We start from the raw sequence: 18,582 nt of genomic DNA, 5'->3' as shown, positions 1-18,582 counted from the left end.
AGAGCCGCCTGTAGGTTGTCCATATGGAGCACAGGCTTCCCTCTGCACGTGATTCTGTCCTTGGCCCCCTTGGGCAGCGGGCCCGCAGAGCCTAGCACCCCAGACCCCCCATTTGGGTCCCAGAAGGCCCAGGCTGGTGTGTTGGGTCTCCTTCATCCCTGTCCTTTGTGACACTTGGAAATCCCTTCAGCCGGAGGCCCCTGGGATCTGACTGTCCGATGTGAAGGTGCAGACGTTCACCCGTCGGGGAGGGTGGAGTGAGCTTCTGGGTCCCTCGACCAACAAATCAGGCAACTTTTGTCTAGAAAGGAGAGCCAAGTGCATGTTGCTTTAGTGAAGTTTATTCCAAGTTACAGTTCAACATCAGCCTCACCCGATAAAGTATCTCTGTGGGAACCGGACAAAAAGCCAGAGCCCCCACCACCACCCGGCTCCGGCCCGACGGCTATTTGGTTAGCGGTTCAGCCTGACCCTAGCGCTCATCCCGTGCCAGGTAAGTAACACATGACCTTGGTTTGTTTTCCTCGCGGTGGTGGACTCGTGCGGCCCATGTCCTTCTCCATGGTTTTGTCTCCATTCTTTGAACAGCCCTCCTTGTCCCCATTCTTTGAGCAGCTTCATGGGGTTCCAGGACACGCGTCCTGCTGGAGGACATCTCCTGGGAGCCTCCTGTATGCACGTGGGTCGTGTCAGTTTCCTGGGGTGGCTGAAACAACAGAAATGTGTCGTCTCCTTCCGCAGTCACAAGCCCGAGGTCGAGGCATCGGCAGGGCCACGCTGCCTCAGAAACCTCGAGGGGAGGGTCCTCCCTGCCTCTTCCTGCCTCTGGTGTTCCTTGGCTCATGGACGCACGGCTTCGGTCTCTGCCTCCGTTGCCATGGGTGTTTCCCTGCATGTCTGTGTCTTCACGTGGCCATCTTCTTATAAGGACACCGATGCTGTTGGGTTAGGGCCACCTTATCCGGGGGACTGCATCTGCCAGAGCCCTATTTCCAAATCAGCTCACATCCTGAAGCTAGGACTTTGGGGGACACAGTTCAATCCACACCCTCCATGCAGAATAGGGTCCCAGAATACTGCCGGCTCAGAGTAGGTCTGCTTTAATCTAGTAGATCCAAAGTTTAGATCCACCGCAATCTCTGGCCCAGCGGCCATGGCCGCCCTCCCCATCCGGGATGAGGACTTTTGTCCTTTGGGCTTCAATGTCACCTGCCTCCCTGACACCTGGCCGGTGCCGCGGTGTTCCTTCCTTATTCTGTTGAGTGGTCGGCCCTTTTCTTTCAGCTCTTCGTAAAGTTATCCTTTTTCTACTTTACTTGTTGTAAACATTGCTGTCTCCTAATCGATGGTGTGTCTTAGCATAATGTCTTTCACGTTAATGTTCCATATCTTTGCGTGGCGATACTTTATGCCTTGAGGTTTTCTTTCTTGTCGAAAAATGCTTCCTAATCTTCAAGATTACGGAATGCTTGCACTACTTTGTTTTTGCTTTTTGAAAAGAGTTAATGGATTTCCTATTTTTAGAGCATTTTTAGGTTTGCTGAAAAAACTGATCAGAAAGTAGTTCCCATATCCCCCCACCCCAGTTCCTCCTGTTACTAACATCTTGCATTAGTGTGGTTTACTTGTTATAACTGATGAGCCAATACTGATACGTTCCATAGTTAACCTCAGGGCTCACTCTAGGCCCGCACATTCTGCAGGTTTGGACAGACGTGTAATCCGTGTGCCCGATACTGAGAGTGTCACACGGAGTAGTTTCACTGCCCTGAACCCTCTGTGCTGACTGTCCCTCCCGTCCCCCCGACCCCTGGCCCCCACTCGTCTTTTACCGTCTCCACAGTTTTGCCTTTTCCAGAATGTCACAGACTTGCAATCGTACCGTGCGTAGCCTTTTCGGACTGGTTTCTTTTACCTCGTAATATACATTTAGGGTCCCTCCAGGTCTTTTCACGGCTCGACAGCCCATTCCTACTTAGTGCCGACCCACATCCCGTTGTCTGGATGGACCACAGGTTGTCCGTTCACCTGCTGACGGACACCTCGGCTGTTCCAGGGTTTGGGGGCTCTGAATGAAGCCGCTGTGAACACCCATGTGCAGGTTGTCGTGTGGACACAAGTTTTCAACTCTTTAGGTAAATACCAAGGAACTTGATTCCAGGATCACGTGGTAAGAGTGTTTAGTTTGTAAGAAACCGCCAAACTGGTCTTCCGAAGTGGCTGCCACATTTTGTGTCCCCTCCAGCCACGAGTGAGTGTTGTTGCTGCTTTATAACCTCACCTGCATGTGGTGGTGTTAGTGTTTTGGATTTTAGCCATTCTAACAAATGTGTGTTTACTTTTTTTTAATGTTTGGATCTTTAGTTACAAAGAACTGCTTTCTAGACTAGCTGAAGCAGCCACATCAATAACAGACAGGCTGTAGGCAGAGGCAAGGAAGAACACAGCAAGGAAGGCAGGCTGATAAAAGGTTCCGTTTACGGGGAAGAGCTAGTGATCTAAACTTGTACGCAATTAATAATTGCTTCAAAAATACATAAAATAAAAATGACAGAACTACAAAGAGAAATAGACAAATGCCTACTCTGATGTGTCTCATTATTTCATGGAAATCAGTGGGCTAGAGGGTCTTGAGGACGGGGTGTCTGGGCAGAAGAGACATTGGAACTTCAGTTGCCAGAAGGAATGCCCAGGACGAGGAAGTGTGGGGCATGCCACTGCTTGTTAGCTTCATAATTGCCAAGAAACTCTATCTTGATGTAACACTTCAAACTAGAATAGGGGTTTGAACAAGGTCTATATGTTGCATTTAGTGGAAATGTGTCTTAAGTCTGCTAATCCATATCAATGTCCCCTTCCTCTTTAAAAAAAGAATTACTTCCCACTTATTTCTTGGGAAAAAGCAGTCATTTGCCCTATGGGGGTTTGGATGACTACATCCCTACTCTCTCTTTTAATATGTTCCTCTTTCCCCTGTATTTTGTATGCATTAGTAGTCACATCCAGAAACTTGATCAGATCAGTTTGTTTCTCATCAAGAGTGCTCTGTGTTGCATTGTGCAGGATTCAATGGCTTCATACCAGAAGGCACTTAATATCTTCTAGCAAAGTTTGGGTCACTCATGGGTTCAGAGGGTCAGCTGAATCCTCCATTATTTTCATCAGTCTTCTACCAATTGGCTTTCACTACCATTATGATATTGCCGATTATTTCTTCTGCATTTATTAGATGGAATTCGATACATAACTTCCCTCCACCAATTTGTTTATCCTGAAATACAGTTCATAGGGGAAAGGCAGAATGGATGTATTTTTAGAATAATGGGTTATTGTACTAGCAACCTTCAAGATGACCCATGGAATGGGTGTTAATACTGTTTTAAGCTCGTGCATTTTATTATATTTGATATGTTTCTATTCAGTGCAGCCATTATTCTTTTTGATGTTGAAATTGTTGACTTGTTGGCCATTCAGAGCCTTTCACTTTTGTCACCCTGTCCCTCTGGCAGGTGTCTCTCTGGGAGCAGCCTTGCTTTGTGGCACAGGAAATCCTAAACTCATTTTGTATTACCTACTTCCCCAAATCTTAAAGGAGCCCTAGTTCCTTTTAAACAGAAATGGTGTACTCTTCCAAGAGTGTGTTTACTGCTGGGAGGGGCCCAAGAGCACTGCCCACCCAGGTCCAGAACACTTAAAGTTTCATGGCGGGGGTGGGGGGTGGGGGGTGGGAGAGCTGGCCAAAGCATACAGCTGGACGAGGACGGGGTTTCCGCCCGCTTCCTCCGAGTGGTTCACCCTCATCGTGCACTGCCCGCGACGACTGAGAACTCCGTTTTAAAACCTGTGATCTGAACTCCTGCCTCCACCGGGCCCAGGTCCAGCCTGCTTCCACCCGCCCTCTCCATCCCTAGGGCCCTCCCATGCGGGCTGTGAAAATTCACAAAGGGAAACCTCGTTTCGAACGGAGTCGAATGGAGCCGGGAGGCCAGCAGGGGGAGCTCCAGCTGCCCCACCATCTTGTCAATTGCAGACCCAAGTGGGACCTGGCCGGTCACTACTTCCCAGCCCACCAGGGGCCGCCCTACCGGGGGCTCAGCCAAAGCGCAGCCACTACGCTTTCAGCTCTGTTTACTCCAAAGGACTTTGTGTTTACGACAGCACCGCCCAGCTCCCCCTTTCCTCTATAAAAGAGTGTTCAGCTCCTTTGTTCTGAGGCCGCACCTGTGGTCTAGCCCTCCCCTGCTTGTGTTGGATTGCAATTCTCTGCTATTCCTGAACAAACCTATTTCTGCTGGTAACCTTAATTTTTAAGGTTAACAAGGCAATCAGGGGCTGCTGTTCGGACCCGTGGTCCGTGGGCCACCGTGGGGAGGCTGCTCTGCAGTGCCCCAAAGGCCCCACCGTGTCTGCACCCTCCTGCCAGAAGTGCACCAGCCACCCTAGCCACGGCCACCTCCTGTTTGGGCCTCTCCAACACTGGGCACCAATGTGCAACCAAAGACCCAGAAATTTCAAGAACCTTCCCTCGGTGCTGAGGATGAAGCCCCTAGCCCTTGGGCCAGTACTGAGGGTGTGCAGGGCTTGGGCTCTCCCAAGAGCTGCTGGACAGCCCCCCCCCCCCAACATGGCTGTGGATGAATATAAACCACAACTGTGGGACGTCTTAATAACCAGCCCCTGCACGTTGAGACTGACAACTAAATGCGGTGTGTGGCCCTGGCAGAGGGGGTGGCTGCAAAGGACACCGTGGGGACAACTGACACCATTTCAGTGGGGTCTGTGGCTCAGCTAATACTGTTTTCTCTGTACTAAGTTTCCGGGTTTGGATCATTGTTCTGGGGTAGCAGAACATCCTGTGCTCAGGAACACGAAAGGACTTAAAAGTGAAGGGACACGGCATCTTGAGCCTGATGTCAAGTGGTTTAGGGGAAAATGCAAACTCGGCTGCAGGGACTGGAAGCAGACTGCTGGTGAGTAATGGTGACCCGGGAGTTCTCTGTGCTCTGCAGCTTTTCTCCAAGTTGGAAATCATGTTCAAATTAAAAATTACCCCCAAACCTCCAACAGGTTCAACATAAACCCCCTATGGTCCGGTGGCGCTGGAGACACCCCTCCCCCTCGCAAGCGGGCCCTCCTGACCACAGCGCACCCCACGCTGGCCCTCCTGGCTGGTGCGACTCCTTTCCTGCTCTTACACCTTTTGTCCGCGCCGGCGACCTCCGTCTCCGTCAGCCCTGGTGGGAGGATACTGGTGCGGCCGACTTCTCTGTCCTTGCGGAGCAGCTGCGGTCAGCTGCGGACTAGAGGCATGCCGAATCCCCGCTGACATACAGGGCGAGGGGCGCATCAGGCTACTCTGAGGCTTGGAAGCCGGAACGAGCGGCCCCTGTGCCGCCGGAAACGCTGCAGCGGGAAAGCAGGCCGTGCCAGAGCCCGGTGAGCGGGTCACACCTTTATTAACATTGCATTCACCAAACACCTGAGCACCGCGCGCCCTCGCCTCCGCACGCCCTCCACCGCCGCCAGCAGATTCCGGCTCCCCTTGGGGCGGCTTCCCCTGCAGCGTCAGTGTCCACGGTCTCCTGCGTCTGGGGGACGGGAAGAGCCTGGCCCCGGGACAGACTTGGCAGAGGGAGCGGTATTCTCTGAGGCCCCGTATAACGAGGCCCGCGAAGAGACCCGGGAGCGTGGGCGCGACGGGACCAAGGATGGGACCCGGGATCCCGGGCGGGATGGGGTCGAGGACGCTACCCGAGAGCCGGGGTGGGACGGGGTCGAGGACAGGAAGTGGGAGCCCGCGCGCAACGGGGCCTGGAATGAAGCCCCTGAACCCTCCTTCGAAGGGGCCTGTGATGGGGCCCTGGAGCCCACCCGCGGGAGCCATGTCGGGGTCTGGGAGGCCCCGCGCGATGGGGCTGTGGAGGCGGCCAAGGACCCTTGATGCGAGGCGGGCCGCGCTGGTGGCGGTGGCGGCGGCGGTGGCGGCGGCGGCCGCCAGAGCGGCGGGCCCCCTGGGCCCCGGCGCAGCCAGCCATGCACACGCGCCAGGTCCCAAGTGTCCTCGTGCTCGCGCCGCAGCTGTTCACGCTGCTCCAGCAGCTGGCGCCGCGTGTCATGCAGCAGCTGGGCCCAGCGAAGCAGCCGCAGCAGCTCCTGCCGCAGGCGCGCGTTGTCAGCCTTGATGGCCTGCGTGTGCGCGACGAGCGCGCGCGCCGCCTCTCGCTCCGCGCGCCGCCCCAAGAACTGCACGCGCTGACGCGCCTCGCGCTCGAAGGCCGCCTTGTCCTCCAGGAAGCGCCTTTTCACACGGTGAAGCAGCTGGGTGTGATCCACGCGCATGTGCAGCAGCTCGCGCTCCAGCGCCCGGATCCGGGCCAACTGCTCCAGCTGCAGCTCCTGCGGCGGGGGCGCGGGTCAGCGCCCGGGCGCCGCGCACCCCCACCCCTCCCGCCGGGCACGTCCGCGGGCGCGCGCGCACTGGCCTTGTAGGGCTGCAGCTCCTGCACCTGCCGCGCTATCCGCGCCGCGCGCGCCTCCATCTCCAGCAGCTGCGCGCGCACTCCGTTCTCGCGCCCGCGGTAGAGCGCCTCCAGCTCGGCCCGCTGCCCGTGGATCTGGGTCAGGTCCACGCGGTTCTGCTCTTCCAGCCGGACGACGGCGTGGGCGCAGCGCTGCGCGCGCGCGCTCATGTAGCTGGCGTAGAGCCGGTTCTCCTCGCGCAAGCGCAGCGCCTCGCGGTCCAGGAAGGCGTTCTCCTGCAGCACCTGGTCCACGCGCGCCTCGCAGGCGTCCAGCTGCTCCGAGAGCAGCGTGTACTCGCGCTGCAGGTACTGCGCGCGCTCCGACAGCGGCGGCTCGGCCCCGTCTCCCGCCGCGCCCGGCCGGCGCCCCGCGCTGGTCCCGAGCTTCTTCTTGGGAGCCATGGGCTGGGGCCTGGGGCACCGGCACGCGTGAGAGCGCGGCCCCCAGGCCGCTGCTCCAGCTTAGCCCTTCCCTCCCACCCCCTCCCCGCCCGCCCGAAAATTCTAGCGGGGAGGGACGCGTCTCAGGGACATGAGATCGGGGGAGGCAGAGTCAGGGGCATGGGGGTCCGGGCATCGTCTCCAACTTTTACTCTTGGGCCTTTTCCGGGCCGTGGCCGTCGGTCCGTCGGGGTGTGCCCACCTTCAGTAACTTTGGCGTTCATCCTGCACGGTCTCCGTGGAGACAGAACTTAGTCGCCCTCCCCCACTCCCACCCTGTCGCTTGGGCAACGGCCCGGCTTCCCCTTCCGGCTTCTCCCCACCCCCACCGCCCGCCACTCCCTCGCCCCAAGTGCGTGACAAGCCCGTGTGCGCGCCCTGCAGAGGTCCGATCTCAGATGGGCAGGATTTTGGCTTCCGGAGGAGGACGCAGGACTTGCTTCCGAATCCGACCTAGCAGCAGCCCAAGTAGTCCCCACTGTTGGCGTGCTGGGAGACTTGGGCCCTTCGCCCAGGAACCCTCACCGCCGGCGCCCCCATATGGGGAAATGGCGCCACAAGTTTCCGACCTCCAGCCGTGGGCAAGCCCCCCACCCCCACCCCGTGTGAAATGTCCATATCTTGTGGGAACAGAGCTTCCCCACAGCTTATCATCTCTCTGGAGATCCTAGTTTTCTTCGAAGCACTTCGTGATTCTTTTCCCTCTTCCTGGGGGCCTCGGTGGGAGTTAGGGTTACCGGGAAGATCGTGTCCATTCGGATGTCATCCGTTGTCCACTGTATTTCTCCCTGGGACTACTTCTGTGGGGTTCCTAAGCCCACACGTGTGCACCTGTTCAACTCATCCCACTCACTCTTTTTTATTTATTTATTTTAATGTTTACTTATTTTTGAGAGAGAGAGAGAGAGCATGAGCAGGGGAGGGGCAGAGAGAGAAGGAGACACAGACTCCAAGGCAGGCTCCAGGCTCTGAGCTGTCAGCACAAAGCCTGACACGGGCTTGAAATCACGGACTGCGAGATCATGACCTGGGCCGAAGTCGGACGCCCAACCAACTGAGCCACCCAAGCGCCCCAGATACGGTGTTTTTAATAGGAAATTGGTATCTAACTTTACAGGAGTGTAAGAAAAGACCAAGGAGAATCGGGGGGAAAGCACCCGGGACCCTGCAGTGGGGGCTCCACGGAGCCAGTGAGGATGTCTGTTCTATCTCCAGGACCTGGCGCTTCCAACCAGGGGCTCTGCTCCCGGGGCAGACGCCTGCGCTCCTCTCCCTGGCCACCCTCGAGGCCGCGCCGGGGCCACCGCGCCCATTTGCCAGATTGCTACACAGGCCGCGAGGAGCGGAGGCCTGCTCCCCACCCCACCCCCCCGCCCCAGCCCCTCCCGGGCGTGTGTGTGTGTGTTTGTGTGTGTCTGGTTGGCCTCGGTCTTTTAATTTCTGGTGCGAGGCGAGGGACTCCATGCGCAGAGGATTTTAAGTCGTCCCAGCCCCCGGACTTCCCGCGGATTTGTCCCCGCTTTACGGCTGACAAATGCCTCCTCCCAGGACAGGTCCGCCGAGCGTTTTGTTCTCTTCTGCCTCCGCGTTCCTCGAGACTCGCTTCTTCCCAATTCTGCAATGTCCACGGAATAGTCTGGAGAGCCGCGGTGGCGGCCGCCCCCGCCCGCGTGCAGCCGGATCACCCCCATTCTGGGCGCAGCCCGGGCCTCGCCCGCAGCCCGCGTCCCGCTCTCCCCGCCCTCAAGCCACGCCCAACCCCGGATCCGCTCCGGCTCCGGCCCCGCCCCTCCCCCGCGCCGGCCCCTCCCCCGCGGCTCCCCCACTTCCGTCCCCGCCGGAGTCTCGGCCGCGGGGCGCTGGGCTTCGCCGCCCACCCGCGCCGTTTAGCGGAAAGCGAGGACCCCGTTTCCTCTGCTGCCTGGCGCTTGCTCCGCGCCGCAGGCCTCGGGGCGCATGGATGGTTCCAGGCACAGTGCCTGGCCTGGAGGCAGGCCGAGATGTACCCCCAACCAGGGGCCTTTCCTGTGTTGGCGCAGGGGTGCCTCTGGCGTCCACCGGGTCCCAGCGCCGCGCACAGAGACAGCTAACCTCCGAGGGCTCAGAGTCAAAGTCAGGCTTTACCCATGATATTTCTCCCCCCTCCTTGGGGTTCTTCCCCCCTCCCTCCGTGAATAGGGTGGTGGGGCCAAGACTGTGTCTCCCTCAGACTCAGGCTGAGGAGGGTGTGGGGTGAGGGGTCACTCACCTCTTGGGAGAACACCGAGCTGGAAAGACACTGGGAGAGAGGGGGGTGAGCTAGCTGTCCGCTCAGCTTCCGCCCAGGCTGCCCCTGCCCCAGCTCTCTGCTGGGGGCTTGCCCCGGACCCCCAAGGCAGTTTCTTGGGTTGAAGCTCACACGACTAGGCAGGGTACTCAGTACCCACCGCACACGCGGCCACACCCCCCACCCGCAGGCGAGCTTCTCAAGGGCCCACTCACCTGCCCCCGTCTTGCTGTGGCTTCTGCCTTGGACGCCCTCCCTACTCAGCTTCTGAGACTTGGGGTGAGCCCCCTTCCTCAGGAGTAGCCGGTGGGGTTGGGCTGTGCTTGACCCCCGGGGTGAGCGCTGCCGGCAGCCTCCGCCCCTGTTTCACAGATGGAGAAACTGAGGCACAAGGTGATTTTTGTCCCAGGACCCCTGGAGTCACGAGGGCTGTGACTTGGGCATTGGTGGCCTCTTCCCGCCGTATTACCACCTCTTGCCAAGGCTTTCCCCCACCCCTGCCCTGTGTCCTGGTGCAAGGGACAGAGCCAGCCACGTCGCTGGACCCACCCCACAGCAGCCTGAGGCCAGCACATACCAGCCCACGACCCTTCCACCTGCCAATGCCAGCTGGACCTGTAGAATGGGCCGGTTCTGGAAGCTCAGCTGTGGGTGGGAGGCTGACACTCAGGACAGCCAGATGCTGAACAGTGGTCAGAGGAGGGGACTCTGGGAGCCCGGTGGCAGGGATGCTCCAGCCCCACCCCAGCAGTACCTCCTCTCTTGACCAGAAGCACGGGGTGGGGGGTGGGGCGCTGATGGCGATCACCACCACAAAGGGGATGGTGGGCAGGAGTAAAGTCCAGCAGGAGAATCTGTCTACCCAGTGTGTCCTCCGGCTGGGGTCAAGCCCTGGGGAGCCCAGGCCTGGCTGTTCTCTGGGCCCTGGGGGGGACCAAATCTGTCCCCTCGCCTGTGTCCTAATTTGGGTACCACCTGCGGGCCTGCCCCTCCACCCCCAGCCCCGGGAATTGGCTTTAGGCTGGGCACCAGGCAGAGACCCTTCTTCCTCAAGTGGCCTCCCCTTCACCCCAGGTACCTTGCAACCGGTGCCAGACCCACACCAGCCTCACAGCCCCAGGTGGAAAGCCCAGATCCGGGCCACGAGGTGCGTTGGCTCCCACAGCCACGGCTGCCCCTGGAGGAAGCGCTCTGCCCTCCCGACACACGGCACAGGTGCCGTGAGGGCCCTGGCCGGCCTGCCACAGCTTCACGGGGGCCAAAACAGGCCCGGGCCCGCAGGAGTCGCTGGTGGGTGCAGGGAGCCCACGAAGGCCAGGTGGGGCTTGTGGTGCTGCTGCTGTGGTGAGCCTTGGGTCTGGCCTGCTCAAGGTCAGCGGGGTCACAGCTTCGGGGCAGGCTAATGAGCTTTGAAAGGCCTCTCTGGGACCCAGGGAGGGCCTGTGGGCTTGGCCCCCTCCCCTCCACACACTGAGGGGGTCAAGCCAGGTAGGCTGGGGCTTGGGGTGTGGCCTAGGTCAGCCGGCATGTCCCCCCTCCCCAGGAATGCCCACTACCTCTGTTTGTGAGGAAAAGGATGACAGACAGAAGGATGCCCAGTGTCCGGAGCCCCCCCTCAGGCCCCAGTGGCGATGCCCACACCCACGTCTGCAGGCTGGCTCAGAGATGCCCCTGAGAGACAGCTCTGAGGGGGAGCCCAGCCAAGGGCACACCTCCTCCGGGACCCTCATTCCCGAGTCGGGACTCGTGATCTCAGAGACAACCACATCTATACCCTCAACGTGGCTTCCTGGAGTGACCTGGAGTACCTGAGTCCATAGCCCATGCCAGGACCACAAGAGAGGACAGGATGGCTTTGGAGACCCAGGTGCTGGAGGACTGTACCAGGCCCATTCCAGCAGCGTGGGAGAGGCTGTGCATGGGACAGTGGCTACAGCTGTGACGCAGGTGTGGACACAGCTGTGCTATGTCTCAGACTTTGACCCTGAGGGGTGGGGGTGGGGCGCACGCACATGGACTATGAGAGGACGCGGCCTGGGAGGTGGGGACCGAGTGAGTTTGGTCTCCTGAGCTACAAGGAGGCCGGCAATGGATGAAGCAGGAAGTTCCCGCCACATCCTTTCACCCTGGGGACTTTGACCTGCCACACGCCCGCTCCCTGCTGGCTCTGGGCCTTCTGGACAAGGCCTCCCCAAGCTGCCATGATTCTCTCACGTGTCAGCTAAAAACGAACTACACAGTCCACTTTTTAGCTAATTCCTAATAAATACTCCAATTGATGACGCACTCCAAACGAAGCCGAGGGTTACGACCGCGTGCAACAAAATTGGTTGTCGGCTAACAATCGATGAGAAAGTAAACTCTTTTGCCCAAATTTACATCCTCAGGGGTAATGTTTGAACAAGGCACCGTGGGGCTTTGCAGACATGCGGCCCCATGAGAATACACGTAACAGCAGCTTTAAAAGATACCAACTAATGGATGAATCAAATGCCCATTGAAAAACTGTCTTAATAATTACATGTAATGAAGTTCACTCAGCAGAATTCTTCATGCTGAAGCTCCCTGATGTCGGTCTGATTTTGCTTAGTGACTACACTCTCAGTGGCCAAATGGCAGGGTCAGGAACGCCTCTAGCTTGGGGTTCGTGGGGGAAGGCAAGGAAAAGAGGGACCGGCCTGTCAGTTGTCACATATCTTTGGTGCTCTGATGCCAGCCGCCCTCAGCAGGTGCACAGGACTGGGAAGAGGCTCCCGCTAACCCAGCTCATGAAGGATCCTGCTGCCCTCTCCGGGCCTTGGGCTCTTCATCAGTGGGACCGGGTCTAATTTCCTGCAGGCTGGGCAACTAGCTATCAGCCCTCCCTCCGTGCCCATCCCTGTGCCTTCTCCTCTCCCCTCAGTCCTGGTGGCCTTATAGCTTTTCCATCCGTATTTATGTTTGTTCTTGAGTATATCTGGGGAATGCTCCCACTTGTTCAGTAGATTTGCCATTTCAGCTAAGTTACCAAATCAATTGATGTGAGGTTGTTCATAATAAACTCTTGTTATCTTCCTAACGTTTGAAGAATTTGTAGGAATGTACTGTCTTTCATTCCTGACATTGGTAATTTCTTAGCTCTAATGAGTCTCCTTAGATTGTATTCAATTTACTCAAAGAATCAACTTTTAATTGTATTGTTTTTTTTTTCTCATGCTTATACACTGCATTTCAATGATTCTTACTCTTATCATTACTTCATTCTTTCTACCTATTTGGGGTTTAATTTTGTTGTCTTTTTCTAGCCTTTTAAGGTGGAAACTAAAATTTTTGTCTTTTCTAACATGAGCATTTACAACTATAAATTCCCCTCTAAGTGCAGCTTTAGCTGCACCCAGCACATTCTCACTTCATGTTCTCATTATCTTCCAGCTCAAAATAGTTTCTAACTTCCCTTGTGATTTCTTCTTTGACCCACTGTTTATTTAGATGTGTTGTTTAACCTGCAAATTTTTGGGTGGATTTTCCAAATATATTTTGTTATCTATTTCTAATTCTGTGAGATCAGAGAACATACTTTGTGTTATTTCAACAATTTTAAATTTGTTGACCTTTGTTTTATGGTACTTAGAATATGGTTTATCTTGGTGACTATTTCATACACAATGGAAAACAGTGTGTATTCTGTTGTTGGTAGATTGTTCTATAAATGCCAACTAGATCAAGTGGGACAGTCATATTGTTCAGGTCTACTATATCTTTATTTTCTGCTTGCTTGCTCTACTAATTATTGAAAAAGGAGTGTACAATCTCCCAACTGACTTGATTATTTCTTCTTTCAGTTCTGTCAGGTTTTACTTTAATGTATTTGAGAATGTATTATTAGGTTCATACATTCTCAGGATTATATTATCTATTTGACAGGTTGACACTTGTATCATGATGAAGTATCCCTCTTTCTCCTGGTAATATTCCACGTTCTGAAGTCTACTTGGTCCGATATTAATATAGCCACTAAAGCTTTCTTATGATAAGTATTTGTATGATCTATCTTTTTCCATCCGTCTTAGTCTATTCAGGCTGCTGTAACAAAATACCACAGACTGGGTGGCTTATAAACCACAGAAATTTGTTTTTCATGGTTCTGGAGGCTGGAAAGTCCAAGATTGGGGCACCAGCCTGGCTGGCTCAGTCAGTGGAGCCTGTGACTCTTGATCTCGGGGTCATGGGTTTGAGCTACACATTGGAGAGTAGAGCTTACTTAAAAAAAAAAAAGAAGTCCAAGATCAAGGGGCCAGAATGGTTGCAATCTAGTGAGGGCCCTCTTCATGGTTCATGGCCAGCACCTCTCTGTGTTCTCACATAGTGGAAGGGGTTAGGGAATTCTCTGGTGCCTGTTTTATAAGAGCACAAATTCCAGCATGAGGCTTTATTATCATGACCTGAGCACCTCCTAAAAGCACCACTTCCTGATATTACCACAATGTCTCAACATATGAGTCCTGGGGTGAGGGGCACCAATACTCAGACCACAGCATCATTCATTTAACTTCTCTATGTCTGTATACTTAAGGTGCTTTCTTGTAGATTGCATATTCTTGGATTCTGATAAAAAAAAAAAAAAGGTTGTGGGGTGCCTGGGTAGCTCAGTCGGTTGAGCATCTAACTTTGGCTCAGGTTATGATTGCGGTGGTCTGTGGGTTGGAGCCCCTTATCGGGCTCTGTGCTGACAGCTCGGAGCCTGGAGCCTGCTTCGGATTCTGTGTCTTCCTCGCTCTCTGCCCCTCCCCCGCTCATGCTCTGTCTCTCAAAAAAGAATAAACGTCAAGAAAAAAATTTAAACAAAAATAAGGTTATGCAACTGCTGCCTTAAAATTTTATCTATTTACTTAAGTAATCTCTAAACCCAATGTGGGGCTTAAAGTCATGACCCCAGATCAAGAGTCGTGCATTCTTCCTACTGAGCCAACCAGCTGGCCCCAATTGCTGCCTTTTTGTTGGAGCATTGAGACCATTTACATTTAATGTAATCATTTATATGGTTGGGTTTAAGTATACCATCTCAGTATTTGTTTTCTATTTGTCTTATCTGTTTCCTCTTACTCCTTTTTCTACCTTCTTTCTGATTGAGTAATTTTTTTTTAAATTTTTTTTTCCAACGTTTATTTATTTTTGGGACAGAGAGAGACAGAGCATGAACAGGGGAGGGGCAGAGAGAGAGGGAGACACAGAATCGGAAACAGGCTCCAGGCTCTGAGCCATCAGCCCAGAGCCCGACGCGGGGCTCGAACTCACGGACCGCGAGATTGTGACCTGGTTGAAGTCGGACGCTTAACCAACTGCGCCACCCAGGCGCCCCTGATTGAGTAATTTTTAATATTTCATTTTATCTAGACTATGGGCTTATTAGCTATGTCTCTTTAGGTATGTTTTTATTTTATTTATTTTTAATTTACTTTTATTTTATTTTATCTATCTTTAAATAATATTGTAATTCTTCACATGTAATTTAAGAACCTTACAATAGTATATTTCCATTTTCCTCCTTTGCATATTGATGTAATACATTTTACTTTTACAGGTTATAGATCTCACAATATGTTGTTATTCTATCTACTTTAAACAGTTAACTATCTTTTTAATGTTTTATTTGTTTATTTTTAGAAAGATAGTGCACATGCAAGAGACATGGAGGGTAGAGAGAGATAATCCCAAGCAGGCCCTACTCTGCTACTGAGAGCCTGTCGTGGGGCTTGATCCCACAAACTGAGATCATGACCTGAGCCAAAATCAAGAGTTGGACATTTAACTGACCGAGCCACCCAGGCACCCTGGTTAACTATCTTTTAAAAAATTATTTTTAGTTGTGGTAAAGAAAAACACAACATAAAAGTTACTACCTTAACTATTTTAAGTGTAAAGTTCAGTAGTGTTAAATGTATTTATATTAAGTATATTCACATGTTCACAGATCTCCAGAATTTTTTAATCTTGCAATCTGAAGCTTGATACGCATTAAACAATGACTCCCCATTCTCTCTTCCCCACAGCCCCTGTTAATCACCATCCTACTTTCTGTTTCTATGAGTTTGACTACTTATTTATTTTGAGAAAGAGGGAGAGAGAGGGAGAGAGAGAGAGAGAGAGAGAGAGAACCCAAGCAGGCTCTGTGCTGGCAGTTCGAAGCATGGCGCAGGGCTTGAGCCCACGAACCCATGAGATCACAACCTGAACAGAAATTAAGAGTCAGACACTCAGCTGACTGAAGCACTCAGGCGCCCCACACAGTGTGTGTCTTTTTGTGATTGGTTTATTTCACTCAGCATAACGTCCATGTTCACTCATGTTGTAGCATATAACAAGATTTCCTTCCTTTTTGAGGGTGAATAATATTCAATTGTATGTATAGCCACATTTTGTTTATCCATCCACCAACGGACATTTGGGCTGTCTCTACCTCTTGGTTATTGTGAATAATGTTATGAAGAAGGATGTGCTAATATCTCCCTGAGACTCTGCCTTTAATTCTTTTGGATATATACTCACTTTTGGAAGTGAGATTGCTAACTCATAGAGTGGTTCTAATTTTAATTCTTTTAGGAATAATCATACTGTTTTCCATATTGGTTACACCACTTTATAATCCCACCAACAGTGTCCAAGGGTTCCAGGTCCACATCCTCACCACCAATTTTACCATTTTCATTTTTTGTTTGCTTTGCTTTGCTTTCCTTTGGCTTGGTTTGTTGTTTTTGTTTTTGTTCTTTGCCATCCTAATAGGCATGAGCTGGTATCTCATTATGGTTGTAATTTGATTCGAGAAAGACTTTTGATTATATCGTTGAGTTATCAGATCTAAGTGGGGCAGTCAACTATCCTTTAATGAAATTTAGTAGATGAGAAAAATGTCTTTTATATTTACCCACCTATATCCCATTTCCAGGGCTGTTGTTTTTTTTTTTTTTTATGTCAATCCAGATTTTCATCTAGAATTATTTTTCTTCATCCAAGAAAACTTTATTTTATTTTATTTTGTAGTGTGGGTCTGCAGGTGTTATATACTTCCAATTTTTTTTCTTTGACAAAACTATTGTCTTCATTTTTGAAGGATATTTTCTCTGAGTATATAACTCTGGATTGGCAGTGTTTTTGTTTTGTTTTGTTTATTTTTCTTTTTGTTTTTAGTGCACTAATGATGTTCTTGCTTTGTCTTCTGGCTTAAAATTATTTTCTGACAAGAACTCTGCAGTCATAGTTACTTTTGTTTCTCTGTATTTTTTTTTTTTTGATAATTGTAGTACTTTTATCACTTTTTCAGCAATTTAGTTATCATGTGCTTATTATGGCTTCCTTTGCGTTTTTCCTACTTAGGTTTCATTGAAATTCCTAGATTTGTGACTGTATGATTTTTCCTTCAAATCTGCAAAAATTTCAGCCATTGCTCTCAATGATACTTTCTGCATCGCTCTCTTTTGTTGATATGATCCCACAGGTTCTTCGGTTTAGTTTTTTTTTTTTTTTTCCCCTCTGTTTCAACGTGGATAGTTCCTATTGCTGTGTCTTCAAGTTCACTGATATCTCTTCTGCTGTTAAGTTCACCCAATGAATTTTCGCTTCAGAGATTTTATTTTTCAACTCTAGCAAGTTCTTTTTTATAACTTCTCATCTCATCATATTCATGTCTTTCTTTAAATCCCTGGGCATGTTTATAACAGCTATTTCTTAAGTCATTGCCAATTCCGTCATCTCTGTCACTTATGGGTCTAGTTCTGTCAACTGGCTTTTCTCCTGGGTCTGGGTCATGTGTTCCTCCTTCCTCATAAGCTTTGTAACTTTTTTATTGAGGTGAAATTCACATAAAATTACCTACATTAAAGTATACATTTCAGTGGCATTTGGTACATTCACAGTGTTAAGTAACCACTACCTCGGTCTAGTTACAAAACGTTTTCATCATCCTAAAGGGAACCTGTATCCATTAAGTAGTCACTACCCATTCCTCTTCCCAACCCCTTCTCCCCCCGGGAAACCACCTATCTGCTCTCTGTCCCTATACACGTACTTATTCTGAATATTTCATATATGTGGCATTGTATGTGTGACTTTTTGAATCTAACCTCTTTCACTTAGCACAATGTTTCTGAGACTCACCACATTGTAACATGTAGCCAAACTTCAGTCCTTTTTTCTAAAATTTTTTAAATGTTTATTATTTTTGAGAGAGAGAGAAAGCATGAGTGGGGGAGGGCAGAGAGAGAGAGAGAGAGAGAGAGAGAGACATGGAATCTGAGGCAGGCTCCGGGCTCTGAGCTGTCAGCACTGAGCCTGACGCGGATCTGGAACTCACAAACTGAGAGATCATGACCTGAGCCGAAGTTGGAAGCTCAACTGATTGAGCCACCCAGGCACCCCTTTGATGTTTCCCTTTAAAGAGTGTTGAGGTTTTTTGGCAAGCATTTAAGCTATGTTTGTATAATCTTGTTCCTTTCAAGGCTTGTTCTCCACACTCATGATGGGTGTGGAGTAGGCTTTAGTCTAGAGCTGGTTCAGTCACTTTACTGAGATGTGACCTGTCTCGGCTCTCTCCTGAATGCTCTGGTGTCCAACGTGGCTTCTTGGCAGTTAACGACCTCCCTACCTAAGTGAAACCTGAGAATTGTTCAGCAACTCCCACACCTCCAGGCCCCACCCCCTGCCGCCAAGTTGTTCTTTGCCTGGACTTGATGGCAGTAGGCCAGGTTCGAGGACCCAGGGGATCCTATAGGACCAGCCAGGACTCTCCTTGGCTTCATGAAGGATACAGGACGGAAATCAAACATGAGTCAACAGGAAGTGAGAGCAGACATTATTGAAGATACAGGGAGACCAGATACAGACAGAGCATCTGGGAGACTCAGAAAGGAAAGGACCATGAGTCTCATCTTTGTCTGGGGTTTGGGTTGTCTTTTGTTTTATTTAAAAAAAAAAAAAGATTTTTTGTTGAATGCTCAGCTGACTGAGCGCCTATTTTTGTCTCATTTAAAATAATATTTTTTTAATGTTTACTTATTTCTGAGAGTGGAAGAGAAACAAAGCACAATTGGGGAAGGGGCAGAGAGAGAGGGAGACACAGAATCTGAAGCAAGCTCCAGCCTCTGCACTGACAGCAGAGAGCCTGATACGGGGCTCAAACTCATGAACCGTGAGATCGTGACCCAAGCTGAAGTCAGATGCTTAACCGACTGAGCCACCTGGGCACCCTGTTTTATTTTTAAGTAAACTCTACACCCAACGTGGGGCTCAAACTCACAACCCCAAGATCAAGAGTCACATGCTCTAACGACTGAGCCAACCAGGTGCCCCTGGGTCTGGGGTTTCACTGAGGATGGTGGTCTG

The 18,582-nt window shown here is 51.7% G+C and overlaps 1 protein-coding gene across 1 annotated transcript; it reads right to left on the bottom strand.

Moving 5' to 3' along the window:
- Positions 1-5,437: 5,437 nt before the first annotated feature.
- On the bottom strand, positions 5,438-7,558 carry CCDC166 (coiled-coil domain containing 166). Its single transcript, XM_045455663.1, has 2 exons — positions 6,483-7,558; positions 5,438-6,396 (listed from the first exon to the last, which is right to left on the bottom strand). The coding sequence occupies exons 1-2, from the start codon at positions 6,921-6,923 to the stop codon at positions 5,566-5,568; spliced, it is 1,272 nt and encodes a 423-aa protein (XP_045311619.1). The 5' UTR covers positions 6,924-7,558; the 3' UTR covers positions 5,438-5,565.
- Positions 7,559-18,582: the final 11,024 nt, after the last annotated feature.

Source organism: Leopardus geoffroyi, chromosome C3 (genome assembly GCF_018350155.1).
Source record: "Leopardus geoffroyi isolate Oge1 chromosome C3, O.geoffroyi_Oge1_pat1.0, whole genome shotgun sequence".
Lineage (NCBI taxonomy): Eukaryota > Metazoa > Chordata > Mammalia > Carnivora > Felidae > Leopardus > Leopardus geoffroyi.
The sequence above is the reverse complement of the archived record's forward strand: the minus strand, read 5'-3'. Positions and strand labels throughout refer to the sequence as shown.

Coding starts and splice junctions, on each gene's coding strand:
- CCDC166 (XM_045455663.1), bottom strand. CDS start 6,923: ATGGCTCCCAAGAAGAAGCTCGGGACCAGCGCGGGGCGCCGGCCGGGC. Junction 6,397..6,482: donor AGGAGCTGCAGCCCTACAAG/GCCAGTGCGCGC, acceptor CCCCCGCCGCAG/GAGCTGCAGCTGGAGCAGTT.